The 18,002-nt window shown below is 29.9% G+C and overlaps 5 protein-coding genes across 5 annotated transcripts; 2 read left to right on the top strand and 3 right to left on the bottom strand.

The window, feature by feature from the left end:
- Positions 1 to 782: 782 nt before the first annotated feature.
- Positions 783 to 9,584, bottom strand: pks27 (putative fatty acid synthase; the record flags this gene model as incomplete). Its single annotated transcript, XM_020583364.1, has 5 exons — positions 783 to 6,324; positions 6,387 to 6,932; positions 6,995 to 8,315; positions 9,428 to 9,453; positions 9,502 to 9,584. 5 exons carry the CDS (start codon positions 9,582 to 9,584, stop codon positions 783 to 785), a joined length of 7,518 nt encoding a protein of 2,505 aa, XP_020429551.1.
- A 226-nt stretch (positions 9,585 to 9,810) lies between these two features.
- Positions 9,811 to 10,531, bottom strand: PPL_12637 (uncharacterized protein; the record flags this gene model as incomplete). Its single annotated transcript, XM_020583363.1, has 2 exons — positions 9,811 to 9,818; positions 10,315 to 10,531. The coding sequence occupies 2 exons, from the start codon at positions 10,529 to 10,531 to the stop codon at positions 9,811 to 9,813; spliced, it is 225 nt and encodes a 74-aa protein (XP_020429550.1).
- A 505-nt stretch (positions 10,532 to 11,036) lies between these two features.
- Positions 11,037 to 15,188, top strand: PPL_12636 (WD repeat RBAP46/RBAP48/MSI1 family protein; the record flags this gene model as incomplete). Its single annotated transcript, XM_020583362.1, has 6 exons — positions 11,037 to 11,384; positions 11,464 to 11,781; positions 11,923 to 13,413; positions 13,689 to 13,831; positions 13,987 to 14,115; positions 14,678 to 15,188. The coding sequence occupies 6 exons, from the start codon at positions 11,037 to 11,039 to the stop codon at positions 15,186 to 15,188; spliced, it is 2,940 nt and encodes a 979-aa protein (XP_020429549.1).
- Positions 15,189 to 15,320: 132 nt separating this feature from the next.
- Positions 15,321 to 16,079, bottom strand: pemtA (PEMT/PEM2 family methyltransferase; the record flags this gene model as incomplete). The annotated part of the gene is made up of 2 exons (XM_020583361.1): positions 15,321 to 15,741; positions 15,847 to 16,079. 2 exons carry the CDS (start codon positions 16,077 to 16,079, stop codon positions 15,321 to 15,323), a joined length of 654 nt encoding a protein of 217 aa, XP_020429548.1.
- A 473-nt stretch (positions 16,080 to 16,552) lies between these two features.
- repG (flap endonuclease 1) lies at positions 16,553 to 17,939 on the top strand (the record flags this gene model as incomplete). The annotated part of the gene is made up of 4 exons (XM_020583360.1): positions 16,553 to 16,740; positions 16,809 to 16,911; positions 16,994 to 17,593; positions 17,664 to 17,939. 4 exons carry the CDS (start codon positions 16,553 to 16,555, stop codon positions 17,937 to 17,939), a joined length of 1,167 nt encoding a protein of 388 aa, XP_020429547.1.
- Between the last annotated feature and the right edge of the window lie 63 nt (positions 17,940 to 18,002).

The following is an 18,002-nucleotide window of genomic DNA, read 5'->3' as shown; positions in this document are numbered from 1 at the left end:
TGTTGTGAGTTTATTTGGTAATAGTGATTGTTGTGCCAATTTGCAGCTTTTTGTATTCAAGTGCTCTCTGCAATGCTGGGCTGTATCTGCTGTGCACTCTTTTTTACAAAAGAAACAAATATTTTTGTTTTTTTCGCTCTTTTTTGTAAAAAACTGTTTAACATCACTATAAAGTGTGTTTTGCTTCAAATCCTCACCTGATTTATCTTTTATACTATTTAATTTAGATAATAGTAATAAATTATCCATATTTATTAAATAATTTTATTAATTAATTTTTTTCTAAAATCTATAAAATGAAAATATTTGCAATTATTTTCATTTTTTTGCTCACTGAAAAGTAATGAACTCACTGAAGGGGTAAGTTAGTAAACGTGCCACTAACTAACTTGGACTCACTCAAATTTGAAAAAACCAATCCCCAGCCGATGTTCTGCACAATGTCCGTCACACAATGTTTTGAAATTTTTATATGAGTGTTGGCAAGTTAACTTTGAAAAAAATTTTGAAATTGAAAAATTACTGTGGTGGAAGTCGAAAATTAATGTGGGATGGTAAAAAAAAGATTAAACTGCTGTGACTATCATATAGTCAACTATTCTATTCGACTATTAAGGATACATATGCTGATTCTATTATTATATTAATTTCATTACAGATTTTGTGTAAATTCGTATATGATAGATTCGTTTAATATATTAACTAACATATTAAATTCTATAAACTTTTTTGTAAACAATGAAATTAGATATTATAGGTGCATTTTACAAAAAATTGATGATTTATTTTTCTTTCTTTAAATTTCTACGATTAATTAGAGTTGATTCAATATTACTAATTGAAAGATTGGGAATTTGAGCGATTGTGAAAATATCTTGTTCAATATTCGTATCTAAAAAGAATTTGACTTGAACAGTCATCAATGAATCTACTCCAAAATTCTTTAAAGGAGTTTCCATATTGAGTTTATGTTTAGGAATTGACAACAAATTTGAAAATCCATCTAAAATAATCTCAAGTGGATTTTCAATCTTTGAAATATTTGATTTGCCAGTTTCACCAACAACCATGTGATCAATACTATATTGTATGTGAGGATGTACTTCATATGAACGAACAGATGTTACATTACATAAAATTGGAGTACAATAAAGAGTTTGAGAGAGAATAATTTCAAGACCTCCAAAGAATATTGAAAGTGGAATTGGATAAACACCTCTAGTGATAAAGAATTCTTGAATTCCAGCAGATTCAGCAACAGTTCCTTCACCAAGAATTGGACCTAATCTGATTGATTTAGATTTTAATCCAAGTGTATCATTTCTATATTTACATAATGCATCAACTGCAAGACATGCTGAGTTGTATCCAGGTTGTGATGCTTCACCACTAAATCCTGAAATCGAAGAGAATACAATGAATTGTTTCAATGGTAAATTGAGATCAATCGATAGAGTATGAAGATTATGTGCTCCAACAACTTTTGGATCATGAACTTTCTTGATATTTTCGAATGTCACTTCATTGATTGGGAACGATTCAAGAATTATTGCAAGATGGAGAATTGTCTCGATTGGTGGCATTGAATTTGAAATTGATTCAATTCTTGATTTCAATTCATTGATATCGGTGATATCAGTTTGATAGAAATGAATTCTTGTTGATTTTGTTGAATTGATAATTAATTTCAATCGATTGTTCAATGTCGATTTTGAAAGAACAACAATATCAGATGCATATGTATTTTTTGCAAGCCATGGAACCAATTCAAGAGATAATCCACTTTGACCAGTGACAATGATTGTATTTGAAATATCAAGTTTGAAATCATTCTTTGGTAATGGTTTTCTATCTTTTGATTCTATCAATGGTTTAAGGATTGATTGTTGAATGTTTGAATTATCAATTACAATTTTACCAATTTGTTTTCGATCTTTCATATAATTGAATGCATCTTTTGTTTCCAAAACATCAAATACTTTGATTGGGGTCAATTGAAGTTTACCACTAATAATATCATTGAAAACTGTTGACATTAAATCTTTACAATACTCAATTCTATTGTAGAATAAATATTTTAGATCCAAAGTACTATATTGAATGTCTTTTTTGAATTGACCAAATCCAAAAGTATTATTATTGAGAACATGAGTAATAATTAAATCAATGATTCTTCCATATTGTGCCATTGACCTGAAATTCTCCTCCATATATTCAACAGGTAATGTATTGATGAGAACATCGACACCTTTGCATTGTTCTTTGATTTTATCTGAAAATTCGTGGGAATATGAATCGAAAACATCAATTAAGATATCAGAATAATTTGATTTGAGATAATCAATCTTTTCCTGAGATCCAGCAGTTGCATAAACTCTTTTACATTTCAACATTCTCATGACATTCAATGCTGCAATTCCAACACCACCAGTTGCACCATGAATTAAAATTGTTTCTCTCTCTGCATTGAAATGGCAAACTTCAAATAATGAATGATATACTGTTGTATATACTACACCAACAGAAGCACATTCATTATGTGAAAGTTCTTTTGGTTTAAAACAGAAGAAAGATTGATCATTGATAGAGTGTGAAGCCATACCATTAAAAGTATGTGCTGAAATAACTTCATCACCAACTTTATATTCTTTGATATCACTTCCAATTCTTGAAACAACTCCAGTAGCTTCATGTCCAAAAGAAGGATGATAGATATCACCTCCAATCATCATTTGTTGGGGAAGTAATTTGAGATGGAATAAATTATCTTTGAAATTCAATCCAATTGATTTAACTTCAATCTCCAATTCATTGGGTTGTAGCTCTCTTCTATTCTTTAGTTTGTAATCAAGATTGATATTTGCCATTGTCAATATATTTTCATTATTTGTTTCATATGCTTTGGAATATTTGAAAACATCATCTTTGATATCTCTTACTCTCAAAACCATTATTTCATTATTGATTATCAAATAACTGTTTTCTCCAAGTATTTCTTTGTGTTCTGACAGTTTAAGTATAATGTGAATCAAATCTTTGTTTAATGAGGAATCAGTATCGATTATCAATAAATCTAATTCCCTATGATCGACAAAAGCTGTATTTAAAAGTCCAACAATGGAATTTGATAAATAATTTGATGATTCTCTATCTTTGGAAACAGCAATGATTCTTGGTTGTTTGTCTTGATAAGTGAACAATTGTAATAATTGGACCAATGAATACAAAGTTTGTTGATATATATCTACCATTTGAAGTTCAATAGTTGGAAGGAATAGAATTTGAGTTGAATTTTGAAGAATATCCGAATGAGATTCAATTTCATTTGATTTAATCAATGAAATCGATTCTTTTGAATATCCTTCAAAATATTCAATGGGAATTGTTTGGTTCTCATCAATAATGATTGATAATTTTTCAATATTATTAACTTTGAGTGATTTGATTGATGATTTCTGAGTATGAATGATAAACATATGTCCTAAATCTGGTGAAAGTTGATTTCCATTTGAATCATTTGGTCCATAAATTCTTGTATTCTTGAACTTATTATCTTCAGAAAGTAATTCAACCCATTGATTTGGTTTGAGAGCACAATGATCACGAATATCATCATTATAACTCCAAAATTGTTTAAATCCACCAAATAATATATCTGCAGTTACAGATTTATAAGCAGGTTCTGCAAATAATAGTATTCCATTTGGTGAAAGAATTTGATGACAATTTGAAATTGGAGATCTGATATTTGGACAGACATGAATAACCAATGACATTAGAATCATATCATATGATGATTTCAAAAGTCCTTGATCAACTAAATCTTGATCCAAATCAATTACTTTGAATTTCATTTTCAAATTTGATTTGAATTTGTATTCATTTGAATATTTATCTTTCATTGGACTGACAAAGAAAGATGAAACATCAGAGAAAGTATAAATAACTTCGACTTGATTCTGATCACCAAGAGAATATAACATTTCATCGAGTTGTGGAATCAAATAGTTTGTTACTGTTCCAGTTCCACCTCCAATTTCAAGAATCTTGATGATTCTCTTAGAATTGGATTGTTTAATTGATTCCAAAATTGATTGAACAGCAATGAATGATGTTTGTTTGAAATAGTATTGAATGAATGGAGCTTTGTATAGATTCGAAATAACACCATCTCTGAATAATTGTTCACCATACTCATCATTTCCACGCAAAGTTTCAATGATTAGTTGACCTCCTTTGAAAGCATTTTCATTTAAAGAAGCATCATATTTGGAAATAGATTCTGGAACCTCTCTTATATTCAAATACTCCCTACAATCTTTAAATATTTCAATTACTCTTGAGAATAATTTGATATTCGTATCATTTGAAATGAATTTGAATTTGATCATTGATTCTTCAATTGATTGATTCAAAACTTCTTCAAGATTGAATTCTGGAACTAATCTTATGAACATTACAAAAAAACATTGGGTAAAATCTATTCTAAGTTCATTGACTTCGAGACAGGCCAATGATTCTTCAATGAGAGGTGATGGAATGATATCATTTGGATTTGAAAGTGTTGAGTCTTTTGGTTGATAGAATGTATCGAAAAGTTCATCATTTGGATATTTAAGTTTTTTCATTTTCAATCTTTCATTTGTTCCAACTGTGAAATTCTTCATTTCCAAAATTAATTTACCATTGGGATCAACAAGTAAACAATTTCCAATACATTCATAATTATTGTAATCAACAATTCTTGTCAACAAGAATAAATGATCTGGAGGATTTGATTCCAATTCTTGAAGATTCTGATAACTGATTCTCATATCATCAATTGATTTGAAAATGAATTGTCTTCGTTCGTCAAGAAAACCAATTAATCCGTGAGCACAATTATCAATCAATGTCGCATCGAGAATCTTTGAAGGTGTATTTGATGTTGATTTCGTTTGTAAAACTGCAAATGACATTTGATTTCCAATGGAAATCGATTTAATATGTTGGAATGCAGGTCCATATCTCAATCCAACTCTGGGGGTTCTCTTGTACAACTCTTCTTGTGTGAATGTTGTCAAATTACATTGATTCTTGAAAGATTCAATATCGATTATTCGATTGTTTGATTTTGAAAGAAGTGTAACTTTAGATTTAGCAGATTTGAAAATTTCATCTTCTAAATCATAAAAGTCAGAATTCTTGTTGTAGAAATCAATTGAATATTCCAATTTCGATATCTTTTCAATATCAGTGACTAATTTTAAGGATTGTCCTTTCTTCTTTTCTAAAAAGAATGGTACCATAAATTCTAATCTATTAATTAGAATATCTTGTTGTTTCGATTGGAATATTTCAATGATTGCTTCAACATAAGCAGCACCTGGAAGAATTGGACGATCTTTTACTTGATGATCTTTCAAATATTGGTATGGTTTCCTTTCAATATCAATATCCGAGATATAATTTTCATTTCCATTGAAAACTGATTTTATTCCGAGAATTGAAGTTGAAGGACCATTCAATCTTTTGAATTTTGATTGATGTGATTCTCTCCAATATAAATCAGAATCCCATTGATATCGAGGAAGAATTGAAACATTATCTCTCCAAATCGGATTTGAAATATCAAATTGATTGAATTGTGATTTGAAATCAATATTGACACCAATACAATGAAGTGTTGCCAATGATGATTTGAATAATAATTGTTCATCTTTGTTTCTTTGAATTGGTGAAATCACTTTTGCAGATGGAATTGTTTGTGTTATCAATCCAGATAATGTTGGATGTGGTGATATTTCAATGAATACATAATCTTTCAAATCACCTTTGAGATCTCTGACAATTGAATCCAATGTCTTCTTGAAATATACTGGATTTCTTATGTTATCATAAATATACTGTGAAACCATAGGATCTAATTTTAGATCACCAGTTACAGTTGAATACCATGGAATCGTTGATTGTTTTGATTTCAAATCATTGATTTCATTGATTACTTTATCTTTGATAACTTCTTGATGTGATGAGTGGAATGAACATGGTGTTCTGAGGAATGTGTGAAAGATATCTGATTGTTTCAATTGTTTTGTGAATTCATTTAAATTATCATTGTTTCCAGTGATTACAATTGAATTATCAGAATTATAGCATGCAATCTCAAGATTTGGGAATTGATTTTGATAATTCTTTTCGAACTGATCAGAACTGATTCCAACAACCAACATTCTTCCAGATCCAATTGTTTCATTTTGGAATGATGCTCTCAAATGAACAACTTTGATTGCATCTGATAATGTCAAATTTCCAGAAATATATGCAGATGTGATATCTCCAAAACTAAAATAGTTTTTTTAATTTAATAAGTATTCTTTTAACTTTAAATAAATTTAAAAACATACCTATGACCAAAAACAATTGATGGATTCAATCCCCAATAACGATAAAGTTCAAACAATGCAACTTGGAACAAGAATAACGCAGGTTGTGCAATGATTGGTTTGTGAATATCATTTGAATCATTTGGAATTTGTTTCATCTTTTCAATGAGACTATATCCAGAATATTCTTTGAGTAATGAATCTAATTCATCAACTGTTGATTTGAATATTGGTTCATTCTCATAAAGATTCATTCCCATTTGATTCCATTGTGGTCCTTGTCCACAAAATACAAAAATCAATTTCTTTCCAATTGAATCTTTGATTGGTGATAGACCATTAATCTCAACTGATTTTGAATTGAAATCATTCCAATCTTTTGCAATGATCACTCTTCTTTGAGAATGGAATGACTTGGTCAATGATTGATAAAGTGCAAATTCTTTCAATGATATTCTATCTTGATATTCTTTGATTGATTCAAAATATTTATCGTTTGATGTTGATGAATTTGCACTGATTGGAATCAAATAATATTTATCATTATTTTTAATATCATTTTGATTCCTAAATTTTTAATTTGTTAATTAGTAACATTAATTTAATTTGTTTAATTAAAAAATACTAACCATTTATTTTTATCAATTTTATATTCTTGAAGAATGACATGACTATTTGATCCACCAATTCCAAATGAATTGATTCCCATCATGATCAATTGATCATCCGGAAGATCTTCAGTTTCAGTGATAACTTGAATATTCGATTGTTTGAATGGAATCTTTTGATTGAAATTATTCAACTTGATACTTGGAACAAGTTTACGATTCTTTAACATCAATGATACTTTGATGAGTGATGCAACTCCAGCAGCACTTTCAAGATGTCCAATATTTGATTTCACAGATCCAATCTTCAATGGTCTCTCTGGAGAATGATTTGAAGAGAATACATTGATCAATGCATTCACTTCAATTGGATCACCAACCACAGTTCCAGTTGAATGTGCTTCAACATAATAGATTTGTGAAGCATCGATATTTGATCTTTGAAGTGTTTGTTTGATATTCTCAGATTGAGTTGTACTTGATGGTGTTGACATTGTATCCTTGTTACAATGACCATCGGTATTGATTCCTCTTCCTTTTATGACTGCATAGATTCGATTCCCATCTCTTTCAGCCAACGAAAGTTTCTTCAAAACAACAACACCACATCCTTCACCTCGAACAAATCCATTGGCGTCTTGATCGAATGGACGACAATGATCTGCAAGAACACCAATATTATCATACAATCTGGTTGTATTTGGATCAAACAAAGCATTAATTCCACATGTCAGAGCAACATCACATTCACCATCTTGAATGTATTTGATTGCAAGATCTGTTGTTGTCAAAGATGATGAACATGCAGTATCGACACACATCGATGGACCTCTGAAATCGAAACAATATGAAACTCGATTTGCAATCACAGAATGTGTGAAGAAATCGCATAATACCTTTGGTACAGTGTCAATTTGGCATGGGCCATTTTGTAATTGGTGGTAATCAATAAGTGATACACCAACAAATACACCAGTATTTGATGATCTAAGAGATCTCACTGGGATTTGAGCATCTTCCAAAGCTTCATAAGCAAGAGTGAGCATTATTCTTTCTTGTGGATCAAGAATATCAGCATCCTTTGGTGATATCTCAAAGAATAACGGATCAAACTTTTTCCATTCATCGAGATCCACCAAACCAGCATTTACAGTTGAAATTAATTCATGTTCATGGAAAGTCTCTGACCATCTCTCTTTTGGGACTTTTACAATTCCATCAAATGATTTTTCGAGTGACTCCCAGAATTTTTGGGGTGAATTTACTTTTCCAGGAAAACGTAAACCAATTCCAACAACAGCAACATCATTTCCAGATGTTAAATTAATATTATCTATCATTTCTAAAAAAGAAATTCTTTATTCTTAAAACTATTATTTATTTGCAATTGATAAAAGTTGCAAATGTTTAATATATATTAAAATAAATTAAAAATAATAATCACTAATTGATTTCTTCATCAATATATACTCCGTGTGTTTTACTTAATTTAATCCTGAATTTTTTATCAAATAGTATATTTGATTAGATGTATTGTTTTGAACATCAATATAGTAAATTGGTTTTTTAAGCTTAAATCATTCAAATTAGATATGATTAAAGGAAAATACCTTTATTTTTTTTATAATTTCAAAAAGTATATTGGTGGTATCTTTTAAAATTATAAAATGTTACCACCAAAAAACAAATAATTTCCACCTCAAAATACATTTTGTATTTAATCAAGTATCTTGTTGATTTAGTGGTGTGTTAAAAAGTTTTTAACAAGGGTTAATATGATTAGTGTGTTTTTTATTTAGTTTGATAAATGTTACAGGATAATTGCTAGTTTTGCATTGTGTAATAAAAAAACAAATGTTGTATTTCTTCACTATATATGGTTCAAATTTAAATTATTACTACCCTTTTGTTTTCTATATTTTTAAAATCATTATTGGAATGACACTAATGTCAATAGAATAATTAAACAACAAACAATAATTAAAGAAATTTATTACTATAACAAGTGTAATTATTTCATTTTATCCCTCCCCCAAAAATGAAAAAATTTTGCACAGATTTAGTGGCAAACATAAACCCAACCGATAAAATGAAATAACACACATAAGATAATCTGTAACATTTATTATGACCAATGGTTAAATACAAGAAATAATAATTTATATTGTAAGTTATTGTTATTGGTAATAGTATGTGAATGAGATCATTAACAATAACTCAATAATTACAAATGTTCAGATTATTAGTGATCACAACCAATTCGTGGAAAGAAGTAAATTATAATTACTTTTCAAATTAATACTCTTTAAAAATCATAGAGGTGTAATATATAATACCTGTTATGAAGATCAATTGATTGGTGGTGAACTGTTTTAATTAATTAATTAATGAGATAATAATTGCATCATTTATTACCGATAGTAGTAAGGATTTAACTTTTTGTACAAAAATCACTTGATTGGTGTTTATCAAATCTAGTTCTATTGAAAATAATAATTTTGTTGCGCACCTCTACAAAAATAACCTACTTCCAAATGACTCTATCTGTAATGATTTTTATTATTAATAACAACTTTGGTAACTTAAAATCCATATTGCCACAGAATTCCATTCTCTAATCAAACATAAATATCTCATGTACTATAGTTACAGAGTTTGTGATTGGAAGCACCAGTGCTTCAATCAATTTTTGCCATTCTATTGCTTGGTGATACAAGCTGAGTTGTTTGAAAACCTATGTTAGGCTAAAGTTTGTTTAATTCAAATTTTAATACATATATTATTTTATTTTGTTTTATTTTAATTAAATACATTTAAAAAATTAATTTGTTTTATTATTAGAATACTAAATTAAATATTATTTTCAAAAATTTAAAAAGGTATCCAAGTATTAGGAGCTATGTTCAAAAAAGAGTCAAACATTTTCTTAAGTTGTACAACTATTTACCTAATTTTAATATTAAATTTTGGTAATAGTATCAAGATAATAATTATCGTATAGAGGATTAAAATGTGAAGATATTAAATGTTTGAATTGGTTTATTTTACCATATGTACAAGCTAATATAGTGTTGATTTTAAAATATTAGCAATATTTACATTTTGTGATTTATTTACAATTTATCAATATTCAGTTGCAGCAACCTTGATCATAATCAATAAATATCGAGAACTACAATACCAGAGAATAACAGAGATGACACTGCCAACATTAATGTGAATGACGTCAAAGGAAATGAAGTAAAATTATCACCTGGAAGTTGACCTTTATATATGGATTATATAAAGTGGATATTAATTTTCATTTGCAATGATCGAATTGAGAGAAAATCTAAACTTACCAAAGTATTCCTGTAGATATTTAACAGGTGAACCATAAAAGTATCTGAATATCATAGTCATTAGTATGACAATGTAGAGTACAGACAAGAGAATTCTATGTGACAATGGTAGATTCAGTAGCAAATCATATGCATATCTCGTTATGAAATAGATAAAGTATATTAAAGCACTCCATCCATGTTTACTTATTCTTATAAGTTTTAAATAAGGTGTCATTATAATTATTACTGATCTTTTATCTTATCCTTTATTAATAATGAATATTTAATATTAAAAACAATAAAAATGAAAAAAAGTTAAGATGAACCTCTCATGATTGATTAAAAAAAACAATGATATATTTTTTGTGTTTAATTAAAAAGGGGGTGATGGTTTTTATGATCTTATTTTTTTAACATAACAAAAACTAATGAAAAAAAGTCATGTTACAAATTTATTTTAACCTTTTAAATATTAAAGGTCAAGGATGAGCGGATTACTTTTTCAATCTATAAAAATTTAGATAGTTTTGTTTGTAGAGTAAAAAGTTAATTAAAATATATTCTGTTATCACTTGATTTGATTTAAGATTATTTTAAAGAGATCGATATGGGATAAAGAAATGTTCTTTTTTCTTGATAAGGACAGAGAATCAAAATTTATAAATTTTGATTTTTTTTTTTAAAAAAATACTTTTATTTTATCTCACAAGCGCATAGATCTAAAAATATTAATAATAATAATGAACCAAAAATCAACATATCTATCGGAATATGTGAAATCAATTCTATTGGATAAACAACAACAAAAACAACAACAGCAATCAGTCAATTACAATAATTTTAAGCTTAAAGATGAAATATTAGAATTGATTTTATTCGATCTAAAAGAGTTTACAAAGAATAATCAAAATGAGTTAGATATCAATTTGGTAACTCATTATTTTAGTACTGCATTGAAGCTAAGAACATTAGGTGATACAATTCTAAATGATATAAATCGATCGATTGAAATTGAAACAACATCTTCACTCCTGAATCAACTTCCATTTAAAGGATGGTCCGATTCCAATATAACAATATTAGATGATGTAACTATTAGATTTAACCAATTATAACAATAATATCTAAATTAACAATAATATCACACAATAACTAACATCATATTAGTTAATTATCATTGATAAAATAGGTGATTTCATTGCAAATTCAATAAGATTACTATCCACCAATAGTAGTAATACTACTACAATAGTATCATCAAACAATAACTATAACAACAGTGATATTATATTGTATTCATCGATTTTAGCATCTATAATGGAAAGACTTCTCGGTAATATAATAAGATTACAATATCTAATGGAATCATCATCGTTGGTATACCAGAGTTTTAAAGCACCTGCAGATCACAAAATGCTAAGAGATATACTTGAAGATAGATATTTAGAGAGAGCAATCGGTGTGAATCTCCTATGGCTATTGAAAGTAATCATTGGCCCACCAATTGGAATCAATCTACGAAATATCATAATGCATGGTTTCATCTCGCCAGAGGAATATGACCTGTCACTCATTCTTCTTCTATTCATCATTTTCTATCAAATAGTAGATGATTTCAACCAAAAGATAGCTTCTTTCTCCTCATCTTCATCTCCAGCAAACAAAACTATAACAATTAAACCATTATTGAGTCTTAAAAATAGATTTAAGAATCTACCAACAACAACAACAATATTCATCAACGAACAACAACAACAACAACAACAACAACAACAACAACAACAACAACAACAGATATTTGAAAAACTACTAATAATGAATGAACAATTCATAGTTAAAGGTAGACATTCAATATGGTTACAATCATTCAAATATTACCAAATGTCTAAATTACAATTAGAGAAAGACAACAACAACAACAACAACGACAACTCTAAATATTATAAATACTTCTCATTAGTTTTGCTACTTCCACAACTTGAACATTCTCTTCGTTGTCTGTTTGTAGAGTGTAACAAGCTGTCAGAACGATTCCTGAATGCCGACTATCTTAGTTACTACACTACACTTGACATCTTCTTATCTGACAAACTTACTCTAAACGAATCGTCGCAGTCTCAACAACTTCAAATTTCACAATCTTCTTCTGCATCGTCTTCTTTGGAAGGTAATACCACCAAACCATACTATAAATATCAAGATCCAAAATATAGTAAATTATCACAACAACAACAACAACAACAACAACAAGAAGAAGGAAAAGAAGGAAAAGTAGTAACGGAGGAACAGACAAATGAATGTAAATTAATTGAATTTGAAAATCAAATGTATCGAATTCTTGGAAAAGACATTGTTTTGGCACTGTTGGATCTTCTGATGTACCAAGAAGGACCGAGAATCAGAGATAGAATATCACATGGTGAAATCAATTATTTCGAAATACCAGATTACTTTATCGATCTTTTATTTCAACTGTCACTATCCATCATATTGAAAACAACAAAACAACAAGATAATAATAATAATGATCATCATATTAACAATACTATACAACCAACAATACCAACAACACCATCATTTCATCCACAACAACTAACTACCAATACGATACAAAAAACAATAGAATCAAACAGCAAGCTATCAAGGTATTTAGAAAAGTTGGTACTGCAAAAAGATAAAGCGCTATTATCTGACTATTTAAATCAACCTTTGATTTCATTGAACGAAAAAGAAGATGAAGAAGAAGAAGAAGATAACAATCAAACATTAAATTGTAATATCGATATATTGATACCTTCGAATCAAGATATAAGTTATTTCAATAGTATAAAGAGATTGGTTGGGAGTATCGATCGATTGATCAATGGGTTCCTTGACTCTGGTAAATCGTTGAAACAACAGGTCATCAAAGAACAATGTACTTCGAAACGACTGCAGAATTCCTTTTACAAATGGTGTGGATTGTCAAGAAGATTCTCAGACTATACCATACATAATCAATCATTAATAATTAAACAATTCAATCAATATTTACAATCAAATAATAATAATAATAATACTTTTGTAAAATTACTAAAATCAAATGATAAACTAAATCAATATTTTGAAAAGATTTTGGTAAAGATGAAAAACAATGAATGGGAAATAATTAATAATTTAATAATAACGAAATAAACTATAAATATAGTTATCTCTATCCTTTTTATATTAATAAACAATTAATTGTTGAACATGATGAACTTCACTCCCATATATAAAAATATCGCGCCTTTTTTCATTTTTAAAAAAATTTTGTTTTCAAAATTAAATCATTTTCTTTTTTTTTTTTGTTTGTTTTTGTGATTGTTTTTCTCAAATTTATAGATAGATTTAATTTAAATATATATAATAAGATGTCGGAAGAAGTTGAAGAGAAGATCATCAATGAAGAATATAAGATATGGAAGAAAAATACACCATATCTTTACGATATGATTATTACACATGCTTTGGAATGGCCTTCTTTAACTGTTAATTGGATGCCACAAAAGACAACGTATGTGTTCATTGGAATTTCACAAATAAAAGTTAAACAACAATACCCACTTACTTGCTCATTACCTCACTATACCTACACTGTTTGACCATAATGCAAAAAATACAAAATGCGTTGTTATTAAAATTACATTGTTTTTATATATTATGTTATAGTCCACCAAATAAACAATATTCAGTAGAGAAATTAGTTCTAGGTACACATACATCGGATGCAGAACAAAACTATTTGATGGTTGCCAAGGTACATCTACCGATCGATGGTGCTTCGATTGACTCGATCAAGTACGACGACCAGAAAGGAGAGGTCGGTGGCATCGGCAGCATCAGCGAGAAGATCGAAATCATTCAAAAGATTAACCACGAAGGTGAGGTGAATCGTGCACGTGTCATGCCACAGAATCATACTATTATAGCAACAAAGACAGTGTCTTCGGAGGTCTATGTTTTCGACACAAGCAAGCACCCATTGGAGCCATCGCCCGATGGAAAGTGCACACCCAATCTCAAACTCACAGGACACAAGAAAGAAGGTTACGGAATCTCGTGGTGTCCAATCCAGGAGGGTTACCTTCTGAGTTGTTCCGACGACCACACCATTTGCATGTGGAACATCAACGCCGCCACAAAATCAACAAACACTCTTGAGGCTGACAGCATCTACCAAGGACACGAATCGATCGTTGAGGACGTCGGATGGCACTACCACCACGAAAACTATTTTGGTTCGGTCGGTGATGATAAGAAATTAATTTTGTAAGTCAAATCGAAAGAATATTAGTTTAAAAGAAAAGAAAAACCGAACTAATCAATATTGTTATTGTTGTTGTTGTTGTTGTTTTTTTAGATGGGATACAAGAACAGGAACGAAACCACTTCATATTGTTGAAGCACACTCCAGTGAGGTCAATTGTTTGTCGTTCAATCCATTCAGTGAGTTTTTAATTGCAACGGGATCGACCGATAAAACTGTAGCGCTTTGGGATATGAGAAATCTGAGTAGTCGTCTTCATACACTGATGTCACACACCGACGAAGTCTTCCAAGTACAGTGGTCGCCACACAACGAAACCGTGTTGGCATCGTGTGGATCGGATCGTCGTGTCAATGTTTGGGATCTCTCGAGAATCGGAGAGGAGCAAAACAGTGAAGATGCATCGGACGGACCACCCGAACTTCTCTTTATCCACGGTGGACACACCTCAAAGATCTCTGACTTTAGCTGGAATCCACACGATCCATGGGCAATCGCATCGGTTGCCGAAGACAACATTCTTCAGATCTGGCAGATGGCCGAGAATATTTACAATGACAAAGAGGAAGATGATAAAGTATCTCCATCTCAACTCGGTGAATAATAATAATAATGATAATGCTAAATAAAATAAGATTGAAAAAAGAAAAAAAAAAGGTGATATGTTTAATTTAAAAAAAAACTATTGAAAGATAGATTGTTGTTTTGCTTTGTTGTTTTAATTTTAGTTGCTATTTTATTGAATCTTCTTGGCGGATCTCTTTTGTTCTTGACCTCCAGTGGAAGTACGCTTCGAGTAGATGTGAGCGGTGAATGGTTCTTCGAAAGTGAGGGCAATACGATATGTGATAAAGACGATCAACGAGAGGAAGATACCGGCAACACTCTTTCCGTGAAGAGCGTGTGCCAAAAACAAAATGGTCGATCCGTTGTACATTGGATTTGACATTACGTTGAATGGGAATCCATAGACTCTTTCCTTCATTAAAATACCAAAGTAATCTCCAAGATAGGTACCTGTGATACCCAAACGGTAGTAGGTGGCACCTACCAAAATACCACCGATCGCATACAATGCATAGGATACAGTTTGTAACTCTTGTGAAAATTGTTCAAGTAATGGATGAATTGGTTGACGTTTCATTGATTCTGCAAATCTATATATAGATTTAATCGAATAGCAGCAATCAAGTTGATAATGAAAGTTCTATTAGTTTAGTTTTCTAAAGTGTTGTTTGTTGTGTTTTTTGTTTGTTACATACAAATAGTCTCTCAATGCTCCACATGTGAAAATAAGGAATGCAAGGAAATAACATCCTTTGTAGGCACCTCCACACAACTTGGTTAAAAAGTGAGTTTTGTATTCACGTCTGGCAACGATGTTCCACCATGTTGGAGTGCTTGTAATAACTAAAATAGTATACCACAAGTATTTCTCTTGGAAATCTATATAGTGTGGTAGTTCCAACAATGTTTGCATTGACAACTGATCCATCCTCTTTTGAACTAATCTGAATAAATTAATTATATATCTAAAAAAAGTATATTGTTATTGACAACACAAAAAAAAAAAAATTGATCATTCATTTTTGGTCCCACCAAAAAAACCAAAAACCAAAAGAATCTGAAAAAAAAAAAAAAAATTATTTAAAAAAATCTTTAGGTCTAGACAAATTAATTTAAATCTATCATAGTTATAATATATTTTTTTGTTTTTTCATTATGTTTGATTTGTTTTTAATTATCAATAAAAAACGTCACAGAGTTGTTTTTAAAAGTGATTTAAATTTGTATATAACATTTGAAAATTTCAAATCAAAAAAAAATTAGAAAAGGCGCCTTTTTCGTAGAAATTTAAAATTGACAGTTCTCAAAAATTTAAAAAATATTATACTATGTTTGTTTATATTTGTTAAATAGTTAAATTATTTGTTTTGATTTATTTGTTGTTTTAATAGTAGTATAGATATGGGAATTAAAAACCTAACATCATTAATTGAGGAGAATGCACCCTCTGCAATTAAATCTAATGATCTAAAGAGTTACTCTGGTAGAATCGTAGCAATCGATGCTTCCACCAGTATGTATCAATTCCTTATTGCAATTAATACAGAAATGGGTGCTGCTCTTATGAATGCAAATGGTGAAACTACAAGGTAAGTTATTCCATCAATGACTATCTTTATTAACTTTCAACTAACTTAACATATGTATCTTTAAACAGTCATCTTCAAGGTATGTTTTATAGAACAATCAAATTGATGACACGTGGAATCAAACCAATCTATGTATTCGATGGTAAAGCACCGGTTTTAAAGAGTGGTGAGGTAGGTTATTATATACTGTGTAGTCTATATTTGTAACTAATAAACATTTATTAATCCTTTAAAATATTATTAATAATTAAAGTTGGCTAAAAGATATGCAAGAAGAAAGGAAGCAGAACAACAGTTGGAAGAGGCAAACGAAGTTGGTAATTCAGAGGACGTTCAAAAGTTTCAAAAGAGAACTATCTCTGCTTCGAGAAAACAAAATGAAGAGTGTAAGAAGTTGTTAGAGTTGATGGGTGTCCCCATTGTACAGGCACCATGCGAGGCGGAAGCACAGTGTGCCGAGCTATGTAAGGGAGGCAAAGCATGGGCAACCGGCTCTGAGGATATGGATTCTCTCACACTCGGAACAACAATACTGTTGCGTCGTCTTACGTTCTCCGAAGCCAGAAAACTGCCAATCATGGAGATCGAACTGGAGAAGGTGCTCGATGGTTTGGATTTGACACACGATCAATTCGTTGATCTCTGTATATTGTTGGGTTGCGACTATTGCGATACCATCAAAGGAATCGGTCCCAAGAAGAGTTTCGACATGATAACCAAACACAAGAACATTCAAACCGTCATCCAAAATATAGATCGCACAAAAAACCCAATTCCAGAATCTTTTCCATACGAAGAGGTTCGTGAACTTTTCAAGAATCCAGATGTAATTAAATGTCAAGATTTACCAGAGGTATGTTATTATATTATCAGATTCAACATAATCAATTAACTAAAACTAAATTGATCGATCTATCATCAAGATCGTTTGGAAAGAACCAGATGTTGATGGTTTAATTAAATATTTGGTTGGAGAGATGGGTTTCAATGAAACAAGAGTTCAACAGGGAATTGAGAAATTAAAGAAATATAAAGATACAGGTGTACAAACAAGAATCGATACATTTTTTCCGATGATAAAGAGACCAAGGGATGAAGATGCTGGTTCTGCCAAGAAGAAGCAAAAAACAGTTGCAAAACCTGGAGCCGCTGGTTCCAAAAAGAAACCTGCTGCCAAGAAAGCTGCTGGTAAAAAATAAATACTTAATTACTACTTTTTTTACAAATTTTATATATAATTATATTTTAATTAATTAACTGAT

This window comes from Heterostelium album (assembly GCF_000004825.1).
Source record: "Heterostelium album PN500 unplaced genomic scaffold PPL_scaffold10, whole genome shotgun sequence".
Lineage (NCBI taxonomy): Eukaryota > Evosea > Eumycetozoa > Acytosteliales > Acytosteliaceae > Heterostelium > Heterostelium album.
This window is presented reverse-complemented; position numbering and strand designations above follow the sequence as displayed.